The sequence below is a fragment of the Oncorhynchus kisutch genome, linkage group LG15, assembly GCF_002021735.2.
Source record: "Oncorhynchus kisutch isolate 150728-3 linkage group LG15, Okis_V2, whole genome shotgun sequence".
Lineage (NCBI taxonomy): Eukaryota > Metazoa > Chordata > Actinopteri > Salmoniformes > Salmonidae > Oncorhynchus > Oncorhynchus kisutch.
Window position 1 is genome coordinate 41,607,952 of NC_034188.2, and position 18,704 is coordinate 41,626,655.

At 44.2% G+C, this 18,704-nt stretch overlaps 1 protein-coding gene across 1 annotated transcript; it reads left to right on the forward strand.

Annotated features, from left to right (window-relative positions):
* The first annotated feature begins 160 nt into the window (after window positions 1–160).
* Window positions 161–17,561, forward strand: LOC109904738 (transmembrane protein 255A-like). The gene is made up of 9 exons (XM_031791402.1): window positions 161–519; window positions 7,716–7,858; window positions 11,816–11,878; window positions 12,537–12,626; window positions 14,572–14,643; window positions 14,815–14,903; window positions 15,571–15,763; window positions 16,220–16,369; window positions 16,657–17,561. The coding sequence occupies exons 1-9, from the start codon at window positions 468–470 to the stop codon at window positions 16,816–16,818; spliced, it is 1,014 nt and encodes a 337-aa protein (XP_031647262.1). The 5' UTR covers window positions 161–467; the 3' UTR covers window positions 16,819–17,561.
* Window positions 17,562–18,704: the final 1,143 nt, after the last annotated feature.

The following is an 18,704-nucleotide window of genomic DNA, read 5'->3' on the forward strand; positions in this document are numbered from 1 at the left end:
GGTCGCGTTCCCCTCTCAGACGTTGCACGCATCAACCAATGGTTGCGTGCCACGTTATCGATACTGTCATCGACTGACAGATTGGTATAACATATGATGTGGTTAGCTGATACTTAGAAACCTTATCCAGGCGTTGTAAGATCTGGCATGTGTCGGCAACGCCTGGGCAGAGGACGAGACCTGTAACTGGAGCGTGACTCATGTTCCAAACTGTGCACCTATTGATGCTCGGCTGTTCACGAAAGATGAAGAGTGGATATGTCAATATTTGTTAACGTAAAAGCGACAACAACCGTAACGGTGCGGGGACGTCTGCTTTAGAGTATGCTACTGCAATCAAATATCACGCCTGTATTAGTCCATAGCAGTGAACAAGTAGGCCTATTTGTTCTGCTTGTCAGGTATCTAGTGTTTATCCTTGAATCATAATTCTGGGCCTATATCCAGCTCCTTCGTTTGATTAGAAAATGCCTCTCGTACAGAATCAACAACCCGGAATTCTGACTGAAACTCCTATAGGTATGTGTGTGCAAGATCAACTGCGTGGTTGCAGCAAAAACAATATAGGCTACTTGGTAACGTCGAAGCATATGTTGTGCGGTTATCTGGGTGGGCGACAGCAACATTTTTGTCTGTAGCCTATTTACTGCTGTAAGCTACATTGAACTGTCAGACTGTTTATCTTTGTGTGGTGTTGTCAACATTCTAAAAGGAAGGTACAATTTGACGACGTGGTCCCATTGACAGGATACATTATTTAAATAGGATGTAATACTGACTATGTGGGAATAAAATGTGTTTGACACGAGTAGAGCTGTACATTATTCAAATATTGGAAAGCGCTAGTTTACATTAGCTAAGTAATTGATGTGCTTCTTGCTCGCAACCAGCAACGTTATAAACCCAGGGTCGTTACAATATAATGTAGCCAATAAGTGTTCGTTTGTGATTCTGTTTTTACTACCTTTTTTTTTACTACATTCACACACGTTACGGTTACATTGTATTTATATTCCTTACTAAGTAGTTCCATGAGATGTTATAATCATTAATGAATTACATTGTAGGCCTAATAACACCTGATTCTACATCAGATAATTATTGAAATCATGAAAATCACCAATAGACCTATTGATTCAAATGAAGAATCTAAGAAAGACGGGTATTTTCAAAAGGTAGACTACCATGCATCATCACATGCGCTGATGTTAGCGGTGGTGCGCGCTAATAGCGTTTCAATCGGTGACGTCACTCGCCCTGAGCCCTTGAAGTAATTGTTTCCCTTAGTCTGCAAGGGCCGCGACTTTTGTTGCGCGATGGGTAAACGATGCTTCTTGGGTGTCAGTTGTCGATGTGTGCAGAGAATCCCTGGTTCAAGCCCAGGTAGGGGGAGGAAAGGGACGGAAGCTATACTGTTACACTGAGTGTACAAAACATTATTAACACCTGCTCTTTCCACGATTTAATTTATTTATTTATTTCACCTTTATTTAACCAGGTAGGCCACTTGAGAACAAGTTCTCATTTACAACTGCGACCTGGCCAAGATAAAGCAAAGTGGTGCGACACAAGCAACAACACAGAGTTACACATGGAATAAACAAACATACAGTCAATAACACAATAGAAAAGTCTATATACAGTGTGTGCAAATGAGGTAAGATAAGGAAGGTAAGGCAATAAATAGGCCATAGTGGCAAAATAATTACAATTTAGCAATTAAACACTGGAGTGATAGATGAATGTGCAAGTAGAGATACAAAGGAGCAAAAAAATAAAACACAATGGGGATGAGGTATCAAGGATCGGTAGGATAGTCCGTTTTACGAGGGTATGTTTGGCAGCATGAGTGAAGTCGCAAAATAGGAAGCCAATTCTAGATTTAATTTTGGATTGGAGATGCTTTTTTTTGTGTTTTTTTGTTGTTTCATTTTTACCCCTTTTTCTCCCCAATTTCGTGGTATCCAATTGTTAGTAGCTACTATCTTGTCTCATCGTTACAACTCCCGTACGGGCTCGGGAGAGGCGAAGGTTGAAAGTCATGCGTCCTCCGATACACAACCCAACCAAGCCACACTGCTTCTTAACACAGCGCGCATCCAACCCGGAAGCCAGCCGCACCAGTGTGTCAGAGCAAACACTGTGCACCTGGCAACCTTGGTTAGCATGCACTGCACCCAGCGCACCACAGGAGTCGCTGGTGTGCGATGAGACAAGGATATCCCTACCGGCCAAGCCCTCCCTAACCCGGACGACGCTAGGCCAATTGTACGTCGCCCCGCGGACCTCCCGGTCACGGCCGTTTATGACAGAGCCTGGGCGAAAACCCAGAGTCTCTGGTGGCACAGCTGGCGCTGCAGTACAGGGCCCTTAACCACTGCGCCAGCCGGGAGGCCAGATTGGAGATGCTTAATGTGAGTCTGGAAGGAGAGTTTACAGTCTAACCAGACACCTAGGTATTTGTAGTTGTCCACATATTCTAAGTCAGAACCGTCCAGAGTAGTGATGCTGGACAGGCAGGCAGGTGGGGGCAGCGATCGATTTGAAGAGCATGCATTTAGTTTTACTTGCATTTAAGAGCAATTGGAGGCCACGGAAGGAGTGTTGTATGGCATTGAAGCTCGTCTGGAGGTTAGTTAACATAGTGTCCAAGGAGGAGCCAGAAGTATACAGAATGGTGTCGTCTGCGTAGAGGTGGATCAGAGAATCACCAGCAGCAAGAGCAACATCGTTGATGTATACAGAAAAGAGAGTCGGCCTGAGAATTGAACCCTGTGGCACACCCATAGAGACTGTCAGAGGTCCGGACAACAGGCCCTCCGATTTGACACACTGAACTCTATCAGAGAAGTAGTTGGTAAACCAGGCGAGGCAATCATTTGAGAAACCAAGGCTGTCGAGTCTGCCATGTTGTGATTGACAGAGTCGAAAGCCTTGGCCAGGTCGATGAATACGGCTGCACAGTAATGTCTCTTATCGATGGCGGTTATGATGTCGTTTAGAACCTTGAGCGTGGCTGAGGTGCACCCATGACCAGCTCTGAAACCAGATTGGATAGAGGAGAAGGTATGGTGGGATTTGAAATGGTCAGTAATCTGTTTGTTAACTTGGCTTTCGAAGACCTTAGAAAGACAGGGTAGGATAGATATAGGTCTGTAGCAGTTTGGGTCTAGAGTGTCACCCCCTTTGAAGAGGGGGATGAAGGCGGCAGCTTTCCAATCTTTGGAAATCTCAGACGATGTGAAAGAGAGGTTGAACAGGCTAGTAATAGGGGTTGCAACAATTTCGGCAGATAATTTTAGAAAGAGAGGGTCCAGATTGTCTAGCCCGGCTGATTTGTAGGGGTCCAGATTTTGCAGCTCTTTCAGAACATCAGCTGTCTGGATTTGGGTAAAGGAGAAATGGTGGGGGCTTTTGCGGGTTGCTGTAGAGAGTGCCGGGCAGGTGATCGTGGTAGGGGTAGCCATGTGGAAAGCATGGCCAGCCGTAGAGAAATGCTTATTTAAATTCGCAATTATGGTGGATTTATCGGTGGTGACAGTGTTTCCTAGCCTCAGAGCAGTTGGCAGCTGGGAGGAGGTGCTCTTATTCTCCATGGACTTTACAGTGTCCCAGAACTTTTTTTGAGTTAGTACTGTAGGATTCAAATTTCTGTTTGAGAAACAGCTTTTCTAGCTTTTCTAATTGCCTGTGTATATTTGTTAACTTCCCTGAAGAGTTGCATATCATGGGGGGTATTCGATGCTAATGCAGAACACCACAGGATGTTTTTGTGCTGGTTAAGGGCAGACAGGTCTGGAGTGAACCAAGGGCTATATCTATTCCTAGTTCAAAATATTTTGAGAGGGGCATGCTTATTTAAGATGGTGAGGAAGGCACTTTTAAAGAATAGCCAGGCATCATCTGACGGGATGAGGTCAATGTCATTCCAGGATACCCCGGCCAGGTCGATTAGAAAGGCCTGCTCGCAGAAGTGTTTCAGGGAGCGTTTGACAGTGACGAGGGCATCAAGCATAGTTTGTAGGATGGCTGGGGTGTTAAGCATGTCCCAGTTTAGGTCACCTAGTAGCATGAGCTCAGAAGATAGACGGGGGCAATCAATTCACATATGGTATCGAGGGCACAGCTGGGGGCAGAGGGAGGTCTATAGCAAGCGGCAACAGTGAGAGACTTGTTTCTGGAAAGGTGAATTTTTAGAAGTAGGAGCTCAAATTGTTTGGGTACAGACTTAGCCTGCAGAGTTCTGTATTACTATCTATCTTTGCAGTAGATTGCAACACCGCCCCCTGTGGCAGTTCTATCTTGGTGGAAAACGTTATAGTTAGCAATGGAGATTTCAGGGTTTTCGGTGGTTTTCCTAAGCCAGGATTCAGACACGGCTAAGACATCTGGGTTGGCAGAGTGTGCTAAAGCAGTGAGTAAAACAAACTTAGGGAGTGGCTTCTAATGTTAACATGCATGAAAACAAGGCTTTTACGTTTACAGAAGTCAACAAATGAGAGCGCCTGGGGGGTGGGAGTGGAGCTAGGCACTGCAGGACCTGGATTAACCTCCACATCACCAGAGGAACAGAGGAGAAGTAGGATAAGGGTACGGCTAAAGACTATACGAACTGGCCGTCTAGCACGTTCAGAACAGAGAGTAAAAGGAGCAGGTTTCTGGGCACGATAGCATAGATTCAAGGCATAGTGTACAGACAAAGGTAAGGTAGGATGTGAGTACATTGGAGGTAAACCTAGGCATTGAGTAATGAAGAGAGAGATATAGTCTCTAGAGATGTTTAAACCAGGTAATGTCATCGCATATGTAGGAGGTGGAACAACATGGTTGGTTAAGGCATATTGAGCAGGGCTAGAAGCTCTACAGTGAAATTAGACAGTAATCACTAACCAGGACAGTAATGGACACGGCATATTGATATTAGAGAGAGGCATGCGTAGCCAAGTGAACATATGGGTCCAGTGAGTGGTTGGGCTGGCTGGGGACACGGCGATTCAGACAGTTAGCAGACCGATGCTAACAAGCTAACAGTTAGTAGGCCGGGGATAAACAAGCTAGTAGACTGGGGCAAGCTAGCAGTTAGCAGGCCGGGTTAGCAAGCAAGCAGTTACAGACCGGGCAGGTAAGCTAGCAGTTAGCAGGCCGGCAGCTAGCAGTTAGTAGACCGGGGTAAACTAGCAGTTAGCAGGCCGGGTTAGCAAGCAGTTATCAGGGGCTAGCAGTTAGCAGACCGGGTTAGCAAGCAGCAGTTAGCAAGGGCTAGCAGTTAGTTAGCAGACCGGGAAAGCAAGCTAGCAGTTAGCAGACCGGGCCCGGCAAGCTAGCAGTTAGCAGACCGGGTTAGCAAGCAAGCAGATAGCAGGGGCTAGAAAGTTAGCCTTTGGGGGATGTCGCGGTGGGGGTAAGTCTGTTTTTGCCTCTTCGTGCGGTAACGTCGATAGACCAGTCGTGGAATTAGTAGGGTTTCAAGTAGCTCTAGGTAGCTAGCAGGCCTAGCTGGTTAGCATAATGGGCCTTCAGCGGGCGTCACGCCTGAGGGGCCTGTTGAGGTCCTCGGGCAGATTATGTCGGTATTCCAGTCGTAGGGGATCTGCGGGGTTCCATGCCCAGTACCGGCTGTATAAGGGGTCCGGATATTGAAGCCCAGGAGTATACTTCGGTGGTAGCACAGGAGCCCTGGCCGGGCTAGCTTCAAGCTAATTGGTGCTTGCTCTGGGATGGAAACGTTAGCCAGGAGTAGTCATCCGGGATTGCTGTTAGCTAGTTGTGAAGATCCAGATGAAAATGTTCAGTTTGCGGTAGGAATCCGGGGATAAAAATAACAGGTCCGTTATGCTCTGGTTAGAGTCACGTTGTTCGAACTGACGAGAGCTTTCCGAGCTGAAGGTTAGCTGATGACCGCTGGCAATGGTTTGCTGACTGATAGCTGGTAGTTAGCTGGCTAGCTTCAGTTGAGGGATTCCAGATCCAAAGTAAATATAAGTACTTTAGGAAAAAAAAGCAGATCCACGCCACATTGGGTGAGGCGGGTTGCAGGGGAGTATTTAGATGTTGAGGTTTAGCAAAATAAAGGATATTCAACGAAAAAGATGTAAAACGATATATACAAGGGACACGACAGGACAAAGATGTCTGACTGCTACGCCATCTTCGATTGGATAGACCAGCTTTCATATGTTCTCATGTTCTGAGCAAGGACCTGAAACATTAGCTTTCTTACATAGCACATATTGCACTTTTACTTTCTTCTCCAACACTTTGTTTTTGCATTATTTAAACCAAATTGAACATGTTTAATTTTTTACTTGAGGCTAAATTGATTTTATTGATGTATTATATTAAGTAAAAATAAGTGTTCATTCAGTATTGTTGTAATTGTCATTACTACAAATACATTTAAAAAAATCGTCCGATTAATCGGTATCTGTTTTTTTGGTCCTCCAATAATCGGTATCGGTATGGGCGTTGAAACATAATCGGTCGACCTCTAATCAGTGTATAAAACACCTCCCTCTTTCCTGTAATTTCCCCTGTCTTTGGTTATGTTACTATGGCCTTTGCTTTTGCTGCCTTTTTTTCCAGTTGCAGGTTTTGGCACATTCATTCCAGCAACATAGCACCCTGCATCCCACTGCTGGTTTGCCTCTGAAGCTAAACAGTGTCGGTCCCTGGATGGGAGATCAGATGTAGTTGGAAGTGGTGAAAAATATGGGGAACATTTATGGGGACATGAGGGGGAAAAACACTGTAAAAATGTTTGTCTGACTCATCTGACTTACTTGCTATATTGTATTTACTTTGCCATCTTGGCCTTTTTTGCCTTTACCTCCCTTCTCACCTCATTTGCTCACATTGTATATAGACTTGTTTATACTGCATTATTGACTGTATGTTTGTTTTTACTCCATGTGTAACTCTGTGTCGTTTTATCTGTCGAACTGCTTTGCTTTATCTTGGCCAGGTCGCAATTGTAAATGAGAACTTGTTCTCAACTTGCCTACCTGGTTAAATAAAGGTAAAATAAATAAAAAATAAAAAATGAAAATGAAAAATATGTGTATTTTCAATATTTTTTTCACATGTCTGAAAACCACGTGTTTTTTCACGTTTTTTAAAATTTGATTTCAGGATGATTTAATATGAAGTTGTCAAGCCTGTTACTTTATTTGGCACTTAATTTAGTCATTTTTTTATTTAACGTTTACATTTTAGTCATTTAGCAGACACTTATCTAGAGCGACTAAAGAGTAGTGAGTGTATACATCTTCAAACTTTTTTTTTCTTCCACACGGGTTGGAATCAAACTCACAACCCTGGCGTTGCAAGCGCCATGCTCTACCAACTGAGGCACACGGGACCATAACCTCGAGATGTCTTTATGACAGAATGTTAAAATTAGGTGACAAAAATATTTATTACATTTTTTGAAGGTACACTACTCAAAAGGCACTTAATTGGTGGAACGACCCAGCTAACCAAAACTGTTGATATTACCCTATCCATTGAAGAGGAGTGCGTAACACAGGGATACTACAGTCCGAATATATTTAAGTACTTTGTTTATTAGTCTACTGTTCATACAATTCAACTCAAATGTTTCATGGCAGGAGTTAAGTTTTCAGGAACACTTTCAGTAGCAAAAATGGATCTGTTAAATTACCTGTATATTGAATGGATATGCGAGTATATTGTCTAACGCTTCGCATGTCTTCCAGGATCATTCAAACAGAGGAAACAGAAGTCCATCATGGTCACTGTGATGTTGCTCATTGTGTCTGTGCTCATCCTTGTCTTTGGACTGGCAGCCACCACCAGGACACAGAACATTACTGTCGGTGGCTACTACCCAGGAGTCCTTGTAAGTAGCAGTCTAACATCTTACTGTCTTAGAGACATGTCATACCTCAATGAAAAGAGGGTAACACCACGAATGCATTATGATGCAGTTATAATGCATCGCAAGACTTGTCACGAGTATATGACCCTCTTGCAATGTCTTATAATCATCTCGATCCTGACTACATACCAGCCATTTTGAGTCGGTTGAAATGTTGATACTTAGAGAGACATAACTTGTTATAAGTTTGATTATTATAATACATTATAAAGATTCACACATGCTTATACATTCATACATGCTTATGTGTTATTATAATAACAAGTTATATGAAAAATTCACATGAAAAATTAAGTTATTATTTACTATTCTATTCTACTCTAAAGCGTGTTATACCTGCAGACGTCAGGTAAAGTGTTACCCAAAGGGTATTCCATACAATCAAGGGTAATATCCCCTGGCTGATGGAGGCTGTATTGGACCTCATTTTGAGTGCTAATTAATGATGGTCTCCCAGAGGGAGGATTTTCCCCCATATTCATTATTTAGCATTGTTGTCATTAGAGGCTAAAATATATGTGATCACCTATAAAGTGGCTTCAGAGACCCCATCTATATAACCCTCAGCATTCTGCCTCAGGAGAAACTAACTGTGTTGATCCTATAGACATGATATTCTATAAAATAAGAAGCTCCCTAACAGGAAAAACAAAGTTCCTCGATTATATTCAGTGTGCATGATGACTAGGTTGTCTCTAAGAATAAATAATGTATGGTTATTCATCTGAAAAAGACCAGTGAATCACATTTCAGATACAAGAATAGGGCAGGTATTGAAGAACAATCTTAACTAGTATAGATCAAGAAAAATGTTATTGTGAGACTTGTATTAATAGAGCAGAGACTGGTTGTACTTTCATTACATCATTCTTACTGGGAGATCGATGCCACGATCATAGATATGGGCCCTGTTTAAATACTTCAGAAATGATTCCAAATCCAAATCACATTTTATTGGTCACATAAACATGGTTAGCAGATGTTAATGCGAGTGTAGCGAAATGCTTGTGCTTCTAGTTCCGACCATGCAGTAATGTCTAACAATTTCACAACAACTACCTTATACACACAAGTGTAAAGGAATGAATAAGAATATTTACATTAAATATATGGTTGAGCGATGGCCGAACGGCATAGGCAAGATGCAGTAGATGGTATAGAGTGCAGTATATACATATGAGATGAGTAATGTAGGGTCTGTAAACATTATATAAGGTGGAATTGTTTAAGTGACTAGTGATACATTTATTACATCCAATTATTAAAGTGGCTAGAGATTCGAGTCAGTATGTTGGCAGCAGCCACTCAATGTTAGTGATGGCTGTTTAACAGTCTGATGGCCTTGAGATAGAAACAGTTTTTCAGTCTCTCGGTCCCAGCTTTGATGCATCTGTACTGACCTCGCCTTCTGGATGATAGCGGGGTGAACAGGCAGTGGCTCGGGTGGATGTTGTCCTTGATGATCTTTTTGGCCTTCCTGTGACATCGGCTGGTGTAGGTGTCTTGGAGGGCATGTAGTTTGCCCCCAGTGATGCGTTGTGCAGACCTCACTACCCTCTGGAGAGCCTTGCGGTTGTGTGCGGAGCAGTTGCCGTACCTGGCGGTGATACAGCCCTACAGGATGCTCTCGATTGTGCATCTGTAAAAGTTTGTGAGTGTTTTTGGTGACAAGACACATTTCTTCAGCCTCCTGAGGTTGAAGAGGCGCTGTTGCGCCTTCTTCCCCATGCTGTCTGTGTGGTTGGACCATTTCAGTTTGTCCGTGATGTGTACACCGAGGAACTTAAAACTTTCCACCTTCTCCACTACTGTCGTGTCGATGTGGATAGGGGGGTGCTCCCTCTGCTGTTTCCAGAAGTCCTTGCTTTCCTTGAAGTAATCACAGATCTAAATTGGTTGGATTTAGAGTTGCACATTTTGGGGAATATGCAGAGGTGGAAACTTTCTTTGGGAATATATGGGAATTAATGTAAATATATGCAAATGAATATGAATGCAATTTAAAATTGTCACGACTTCCTTCGAAGTCGGTCCCTCTCCTTATTCGGGCGACGTTGGCGGTCGACGTCACCGGTCTTTAGCCATCGCCGATCCACCTTTAATTTCCCATTTGTTTTGTCTTGTCTTCCCACACACCTGGTTTCATTCCATCAATTACATGTTGTGTATTTAACCCTCTGTTCCCCCCATGTCCTTGTCCGGTATTGTTTATTGTAAGTGCTCGTGCACGTTATGTCTGGTGTGTGTCGGGTTTTGTACTCATTTATTGATTGTTATGTTTTTATGAATAAACTGCACCGTTGCTCTCCTGCGTCTGACTTCTCTGCCGCCAGTATGCACCCCTTACAAAAATGTAGATGTTTTTTGCATTGGATATATTTACCATATCATATGGAGACAGAAACATAAACCTTTTACCTCATCATAAGTAGACATAATTACAAATTATTAAATCCTTCCAATAGATATATATAAAATAAAAATGTCACGAATTGAACTTTAATTAAATGAGTTGACTCTTCATGGGATGATTTCTTTTGAATGATCCCCAATGATCCATTGCATCTCCCAAAAATGTGTTCAATATACATCTGTAAAATTATAGTCTAGAAACTAAAGCTTTCATTGTCTTCCTCTCAGGCTTCCATGTCTACTCCCTGGGACCTCCTCAATGTCCACCTCTTGAACATCTTCACTGAATATCTTCACTGTCAGGCTTCATCTTCACTGTCATTTCCCAACCTTGTTGAGGATGGCTCGTTGTCAGGCTCAAAAAGCCTCAAATTTGCCCAGATGGCCACCAATTTTCCAACCCTTGTATTGGTCAGTCTGTTGCGTGCTTTGGTGTGTGTGTTCCCAAACAAGGACCAGTTGCGCTCTGAGGCGGCTGATGTTGGTTAGATTTGGAGGAGGATGGAGGCAACGGGAGAAAGAGCCTCAGATCCACAAAGTCCCTTCCACCAGGTGGCTGATCAGATATGTTGGCATCTCCATCCCAAAGCCCTTGCTTGGAAGTGTACTTCGCCAGAATGCCAAAAACCTTGCCCTCATCCAGGCCAAGGTGGCGAGACACAGTAGTAATGACACCATAGGCCTTGTTGTTCTCTGCACCAGACAGGATGCTCTTGTACGCTGCAGAGTGTATTGGCTTCAGGCAGATGTCTTCATGCCTTTTGATGTATTTCAGAACTGCAGTGTCCTCTGCTTGGAACAACAGTGAAGTGGGCAGGGCAGTACGGATTTCTTCTCTTACATCTGAAAGCGGAGTCTGAACATCAGACAGGATGGCATTGTCTCCCTCAATCCATCAATGGCTACCTCTATAGATTTCAGGCTGCTTACCACTCTCTCCCAAAATACATCATCGAGGAGCATCCTCTTGATGGGGCTGTCCATATCAGCAGACTGTGATACGGCCATTTCTTGGAGAGACTCCTTCCCCTCCAGGAGACTATCAAACATAATGATAACACCATCCCCACGGATGTTGCTGGGCAGCTTCAATGTGTCGCTTTATTCTTCTCACTTTGCTTGGTGAGGTAGATTGCTGCTATAACTTGATTGCCCTTCACATACCTAACCGTTTCCTTGTAGAGTGTATCCATTGTTTGTATCCATTGACACTTCAGGCTGAGGAGTAAGTTTCACATCCACATTGCATGTGCTACACTTAGGTCAAGGAAACATTTCTACAGAATTTGAACTTGGTCATTTTCTATCACAATAATTGGGATTGATTATTTCCGGGGAAAAGTCATTTGGGTGAACTAAATAGAAGGACCATTTCCTGATCCGGAATGAGTCAACAGAAGTGAAGTGTTGTGTTCTATTTGCTGTTGGTCTTTATTACCATTCAAATTAATTTCCCATTTAGTCTGGTTCGACTGGTGACCTAACAACATTGTGCTCTTTTTTCAGCTGGGCCTAGGCTCCTTTCTCGGAATCATCGGAGCCCATTTGATAGAAAATAAGAGGCAGATGGTAAGAGTATTTATATTACGCCTGCGCTTCCATATTCGTTTCTATGCCACACCTCTATAGCTCTCTGCAAACAAACACTGCCAATAACCCAATTAAATTTGTCAAGCTACAATCACTTGGCATTGATAGACTACGCCAAAATTGTGGTCTTCATGTGGCATGGGCACAGAAACACTGCTACCTTCTCTAGCAGAATGTCACAGTTAGCTCACAGGGATTTTAGCATGGCTGTCAGAACATGTATCTTAGGGCTTCTTGCGAGATGCAGCCAGAAATAAACATGTGTAAGAGGAGGGGGACAGATGTCCACGCAGGAATGTATGGACGGAACTGCAGATGAGAGCCGTGGGGTGTTGCCAGGGGCATAGCTACTCCCCCTAGCTCCCGAAATGAAGAATGAGTGTGTAGCTTGTCAGCCTTTACACACAAAAACTGGACGAGGAGCAAATAGCTAACAGTAGACAACAAACACCCAACGCACCATCATGTAAAATAAATAAATGTACAGCATTAGATGCAGAACAATAAACACAATGATTTATTCATGAAATGTTCATGGAATATTTCCCTTGATTTGACTTTGCTATGGAAGATAATAAGACAAAGGTCCGAGTGGATAACACTTTGCTTCTCTCGTCACTCTTTGTGTGTCTTCCAGCTGGTGGTGTCCATTATGTTCATCAGTTTCGGAGTGGTGGCTGCCTTCTGCTGTGCCATTGTGGATGGGGTGTTTGCAGCAAGACGCATTGTGAGTACCAGTAACAAACATAGCGAGTAAGCCAAGTTCTAAGCAGCAATCATACAGAAGACAGATGCACAGATACCGTGCAGTCATATGGAATGTCACTGTTTCAGTGTTATTACATAGTAACCACACCAATAACTGATTTAATATAGAATCTGACCATTGCCACTTGATGACTTGATTGTTTTGTACCTTTTCAATTTTCCATGAGAAATTATTATTTACATACAGGTCACTTAGGCATAGATTATGATACAAGTTCATTTGCATCTTGTGTTGTTGGAGTGTATTCTGCTGGTGTGGTTGATGCTGTTGAAATCAAATCAAAGTTTATTTGTCACGTGCGCCGAATACAACCGGTGTAGACCTTACAGTGAAATGCTTACTTACAGGCTCTAACCAATAGTGCAAAAAAGGTGTTAGGTGAACAATAGGTAAGTAAAGAAATAAAACAACAGTAAAAAGACAGGCTATATAAAGTAGCGAGGCTACATACAGACAATCATTAGTCAGGATGATTGAGGTAGTATGTACATGTAGATATGGTTAAAGTGACTATGCATATATGATGAATAGAGAGTAGCAGTAGCGTAAAAGAGGGGTTGATGGGTGCAGATAAACAATGCAGATAGCCCGGTTAGCCAATTCTGAGGGAGCACTGGTTGGTCGGCCCAATTGAGGTAGTATGTACATGAATGTATAGTTGAAGTGACTATACATATATGATAAACAGAGTAGCGGCAGCGTAAAAAGAGGGGTTGGGGGGGGCACACAATGCAAATAGTCCAGGTAGCCATTTGATTACCTGTTCAGGAGTCTTATTGCTTGGGGGTAAAAACTGTTGAGAAGCCTTTTTGTCCTAGACTTGGCACTCCGGTACCGCTTGCCATGCGGTAGTAGAGAGAACAGTCTATGACTGGGGTGGCTGGGGTCTTTGACAATTTTTAGGGCTTTCCTCTGACACCGCTTGGTGTAGAGGTCCTGGATGGCAGGCAGCTTAGCCCCAGTGATGTACTGGGCCGTACGCACTACCCTCTGTAGTGCCTTGCGGTCAGAGGCCGAGCAATTGCCGTACCAGGCAGTGATGCAACCAGTCAGGATGATCTCGATGTTGCAGCTGTAGAACCTTTTGAGGATCTCAGGACCCATGCCAAATCTTTTTAGTTTCCTGAGGGGAATAGGCTTTGTCGTGCCCTCTTCACGACTGTCTTGGTGTGTTTGGACCATTCTAGTTTGTTGTTGATGTGGACACCGAGGAACTTGAAGCTCTCAACCTGCTCCACTACAGCCCCGTCGATGAGAATGGGGGTGTGCTCGGTCCTCCTTTTCCTGTAGTCCACAATCATCTCCTTAGTCTTGGTTACGTTGAGGGATAGGTTGTTATTCTGTCACCACACGGCCAGGTCTCTGACCTCCTCCCTATAGGCTGTCTCGTCGTTGTTGGTGATCAGGCCTACCACTGTTGTGTCGTCTGCAAACTTAATGATGGTGTTGGAGTCGTGCCTGGCCATGCAGTCGTGGGTGAACAGGAATTCCAGGAGGGGACTGAGCACGCACCCCTGGGGAGCTCCAGTGTTGAGGATCAGCGTGGCAGATGTGTTGCTACCTACCCTCACCACCTGGGGGCAGCCCGTCAGGAAGTCCAGGATCCAGTTGCAGAGGGAGGTGTTTAGTCCCAGGATCCTTAGCTTAGTGATGGTACTTAGTGATGGTACTATGGTGTTGACCGCTGAGCTGTAGTCAATGAATAGCATTTTCACATAAGTGTTCCTTTTGTCCAGGTGGGAAAGGGCAGTGTGGAGTGTAATAGAGATTGCATCATATGTGGATCTGTTTGGGCGGTATGCAAATTGCAGTGGGTCTTGGGTCTACTGCTGTTGTTTCTTTACTGATGTGTAAAACCTAGTAGGATAAAATGTGGATATGATGACTTTGTGTTGCGCCCCAGGACCTTAGACCCTACTACGCCGGTCGCTGTGATTTCCACGCCAATTCCAAACCCTCTGTTGATTATGAAGATGTGAGTGCACACTTCATTCCTGTTGACCTCATATCACCATTTTAGTTGAAAGGTTGCCTTAAAGTTGTTTAAATGTTGCCTTAGAGTTGAAAATCCATTGTTTCACATAATATAGAGCATGACCCATATGCATTACCATGTCATAACAGTGACTATCTGTGTTAAATCTAGGTTCACTGCCAGACAGCATCCCGGGCTACCTGTAACTTACGTGTGAAATCCAATACCTGTTACTGCTGTGACCTCTACAACTGTGGCAAGTGAGTTTGCTAAGCCTCCTTCGCAAATTCCTATCATTAGAGGATTGTTTTGGTTATTTTTCTGCCTGAGGGGCAGCTAAACTCAGCTCAATTTTGTTTGATTATTTACTTCTTTGCCTCAAATGTATACACTTGTTGTTTTAGTGTCTTTTTAGTTGCTTTAAGGTCAGCACGGCTTTTGTTTCAGAGAACACCCTCTTTTGGGACATGCGAATAAAGATGTTTTGAAAAAGTTGAGGAAAACGTCCATGATTTGGAAATAGGTCCCTTTCTTTTAGCCCCTTGTGAAACATTATTGTTGGTGTGGTTGATTTTAAGAGTAGCTGTGTATAAGTCTTCCTGCTTGGAATCCACCATGGGAATGATTGGATGCCCTGCCCTCACTCCTACATGAAGACCAATCCTCATACCCGTTTCCCCCAACTCTCTCTCTCTAGTAGCTGTAGCTACAGTAGTTCCCCCTTTCCAACTTGATTTGAAACTGTCATCCGTTTTACAACCAAAGGTGCACTTGTGTTCATTTCTATGTTGTTGATTTGGGATTTATGCTTGCCTGTCATTTGTCACAATGAATGTCGTAGGCATTACACATTTCTCTTTAGCCTTGCATCTCAATAAGGTGGTTCTTACTTCTGTCTGTCTTTACTCTTTCTCCTCCCTGATCTCGTCCACCCACCTCTCCCACACACTGGCCTAGCCGTGTGGAGCTTATGGGGGGCTACCATGAGTACACGGAGGTGGGGAGCTGCGAGGACGTGGTGCACCTCCACCACCTGCTGTGGTCCGCCATCATTCTCAACATTGTCGCTCTCTTCCTGGGCATCATTACCGCCGGCGTGCTAGGAGGTTTCAAGGACTTGGTGAGATGAGCAGCAGGGTTGTATTTAAAAAAATATATTATTTTACTAGGCAAGTCAGTTAAGAACAAATTCTTATTTTCAATGACGGCCAGGCCAGTGTGTGGGAGAGGTGGGTGGACGAGATCAGGGAGGAGAAAGAGTAAACTGCCTGTTCAAGGGCAGAACGACAGATTTTGTACCTTGTCAGCTCGGGGATTTGAACTTGCAACCTTTCGGTTACTAGTCCAATGCTCTAACCACTAGGCTACACTTTATTAGGGCACATCCTAGCATAACGTTTTAAAGCGTTTTTCAACAGACAAAAGGAAAGCAAGCGATTATTATTAGACAAGTCCAGGGCCCCCCCCGGATGCAAATTCTCAGTATATGTGGCCCTTAGTGTTGCCCTTTGTGATGTGCACACACCATGAACCACAGGTATCAGTATTGCTCATTATTTTTTTGTGTTTTGGACAGACACCCATGTTGACCCCTGACTCGTGTGAATCAGAGCCCCTTCCTGCAGCCTCTTTCCCCTTAGAGTTTCCAGCTCCCAGCACCCCCTCATTCAACTCCTACCTCAACACTGCCCCCTACCTGCCACCCTACACTGCCTACGACCTGCAGGTAATATACTACTAATACCCATCATACATTATCCCCCACATAGCCACAACTAACAGGAATAATGCATTAGGACTGAAGACTAACTTGAACTATGTGTGGGTAAGTCAAACTTTTGAGGAGATCACGCATTTATGTCAATGGTAAATATGCACAAGATTCAAGTTACACTGGTGGATTTCAAGTTAAGATTCTGTCCTTACTGATTGATCATAGGATGAGTACTGTACAAACTCAAGTCATCTGTCTTGTTTTAACTCCGGCTCATCTTCTCCCTCCCTTCTCCTCAGGGCTCCAGCATGATGTTCCCTGACTCTTCTGGCCTGTCTGATGACTCCCAGTCAGGGGCTAGCCGCATAGGGGCCAGCCGCATGTGGCCCACCCTGGTCCCCCCAAGCTACTCTCCCCCTTACTCCCCCCCCGATGAGAAGCCCCCACCATACAGCCCCTAGGAGAGTGGCTGGTCCTGGGAAAGAACAGGGGAGGGCATCCAGCATCATCTCCTCTTTTGCCAGCTGCAGTAACAACAATGGGCATTGATAGGTGTTGGTGGGCCTTTAATATTAACCTGTTTGAAAGAGAGCTGCTGCTACATCTGGTGCTCCATACCGTTCTAAAGCAGCCAAGCCTGCCTGGGCTTTGTTGGGTATACAGAGACAAGGAGTTACTGGAAGAAAAAAATAGCATGCGTCACTGATGTGACTAGAAGCCCGTGCCATTTGTCATAGGAGGGCTGCAAGGTTCATTCATCCCCCAATAAGTATAGCCTGTTAGGATTCAGTTCAGCCCAACCTGGATGGAGTGGGGGATATAACAAGATGCTGCTTGCCCAACACGCTTTTCTCAGCAGACTCTCTGTCGATGCCAGTTCGCTCCCTACATCTTTCCCTTGGCCCTAACTATTCTATGTTTGCAGGGGTCTGGATAGGTATAAACAGTGTAGTGGGGGATGTAAACATCCTATCGTTTACACCTTAAAGTTCTGCCAACATCGAAGAGTTAGAGCCAAGGTGCGAATCGGCTGTACGTGTATCGAAAACAAGCTTACCTCCCTCAAGGGATCGGGATCGTCTGTAAGTGTTTCGAAAACAAGCTTACCTCGCTCAAGACACCAGGACTGCCTACAGTCGTGGCCAAAAGTTTTGAGAATGACACAAATATGAATTTCCACAAAGTTTGCTGCTTCAGTGTCTTTAGATATTTTTGTCAGATGTTACTATGGAATACTGAAGTATAATTACAAGCATTTCATAAGTGTCAAAGGCTTTTATTGACAATTACATGAAGTTGATGCAAAGATTCAATATTTGCAGTGTTGACCCTTCTTTTTCAAGACCTCTGCAATCTGCCCTGGCATGCTGTCAATTAACTTCTGGGCCACAGCCTGACTGATGGCAGCCCATTCTTGCATAATCAATGCTTGGAGTTTGTCAGAATTTGTGGGTTTTTGTTTGTCCATCCGCCTCTTGAGGATTGACCACAAGTTCTCAATGGGATTAAGGTCTGGGGAGCTTCCTGGCCATGGACCCAAAATATTGATGTTTTGTTCCCAGAGCCACTTAGTTATTACTTTTGCCTTATGTCAAGGTGCTCCATCATGCTGGAAAAGGCATTGTTCGTCACCAAACTGTTCTTGGATGGTTGGGAGAAGTTGCTCTCAGAGGATGTGTTGGTACCATTCTTTATTCATAGCTGTGTTCTTAGGCAAAATTGTGAGTGAGCCCACTCCCTTGGCTGAGAAGCAACCCCACACATGAATGGTCTCAAGATGCTTTGCCGTTGGCATGACACAGGACTGATGGTAGCACTCACCTTGTCTTCTCCGGACCAGCTTTTTTCCGGATGCCCCAAACAATCGGAAAGGGGATTCATCAGAGAAAATGACTTTACCCCAGTCCTCAGCAGTCCAATCCCTGTACCTTTTTCAGAATATTAGTCTTACCCTGATGTTTTTCCTGGAGAGAAGTGGCTTGTTTGCTGCCCTTCTTGACACCAGGCCATCCTCCAAAAGTCCTCACTGTGCGTGGAGATGCACTCACACCTGCCTGCTGCCATTCCTGAGAAACTCTGTACTGGTGGTTCCCAGTCCCGCAGCTGAATCAACTTTAGGAGAAGGTCCTGGCGCTTGCTGGACTTTCTTGGGTGCCCTGAAGCCTTCACAACAATTGAACCGCTCTCCTTGAAGTTCTTGATGATCAGCAATATGGCAGCAATATCCTTGCCTGTGAAGACCATTTTGTGCAAAGCAATGATGACGGCACGTGTTTCCTTGCAGGTAACCATAGCTGACAGAGGAAGAACAATGATTCCAAGCACCACCCTCCTTCCAGTCTTCCAG

Excerpts from the sequence above, each read along its gene's own strand:
- LOC109904738 (XM_031791402.1), top strand. The coding sequence starts at position 468 with ATGCCTCTCGTACAGAATCAACAACCCGGAATTCTGACTGAAACTCCT. Across the intron at positions 14,644-14,814 it reads CCTCTGTTGATTATGAAGAT|GTTCACTGCCAGACAGCATC; the intron begins GTGAGTGCACAC and ends TGTTAAATCTAG. Across the intron at positions 15,764-16,219 it reads TAGGAGGTTTCAAGGACTTG|ACACCCATGTTGACCCCTGA; the intron begins GTGAGATGAGCA and ends TGTTTTGGACAG.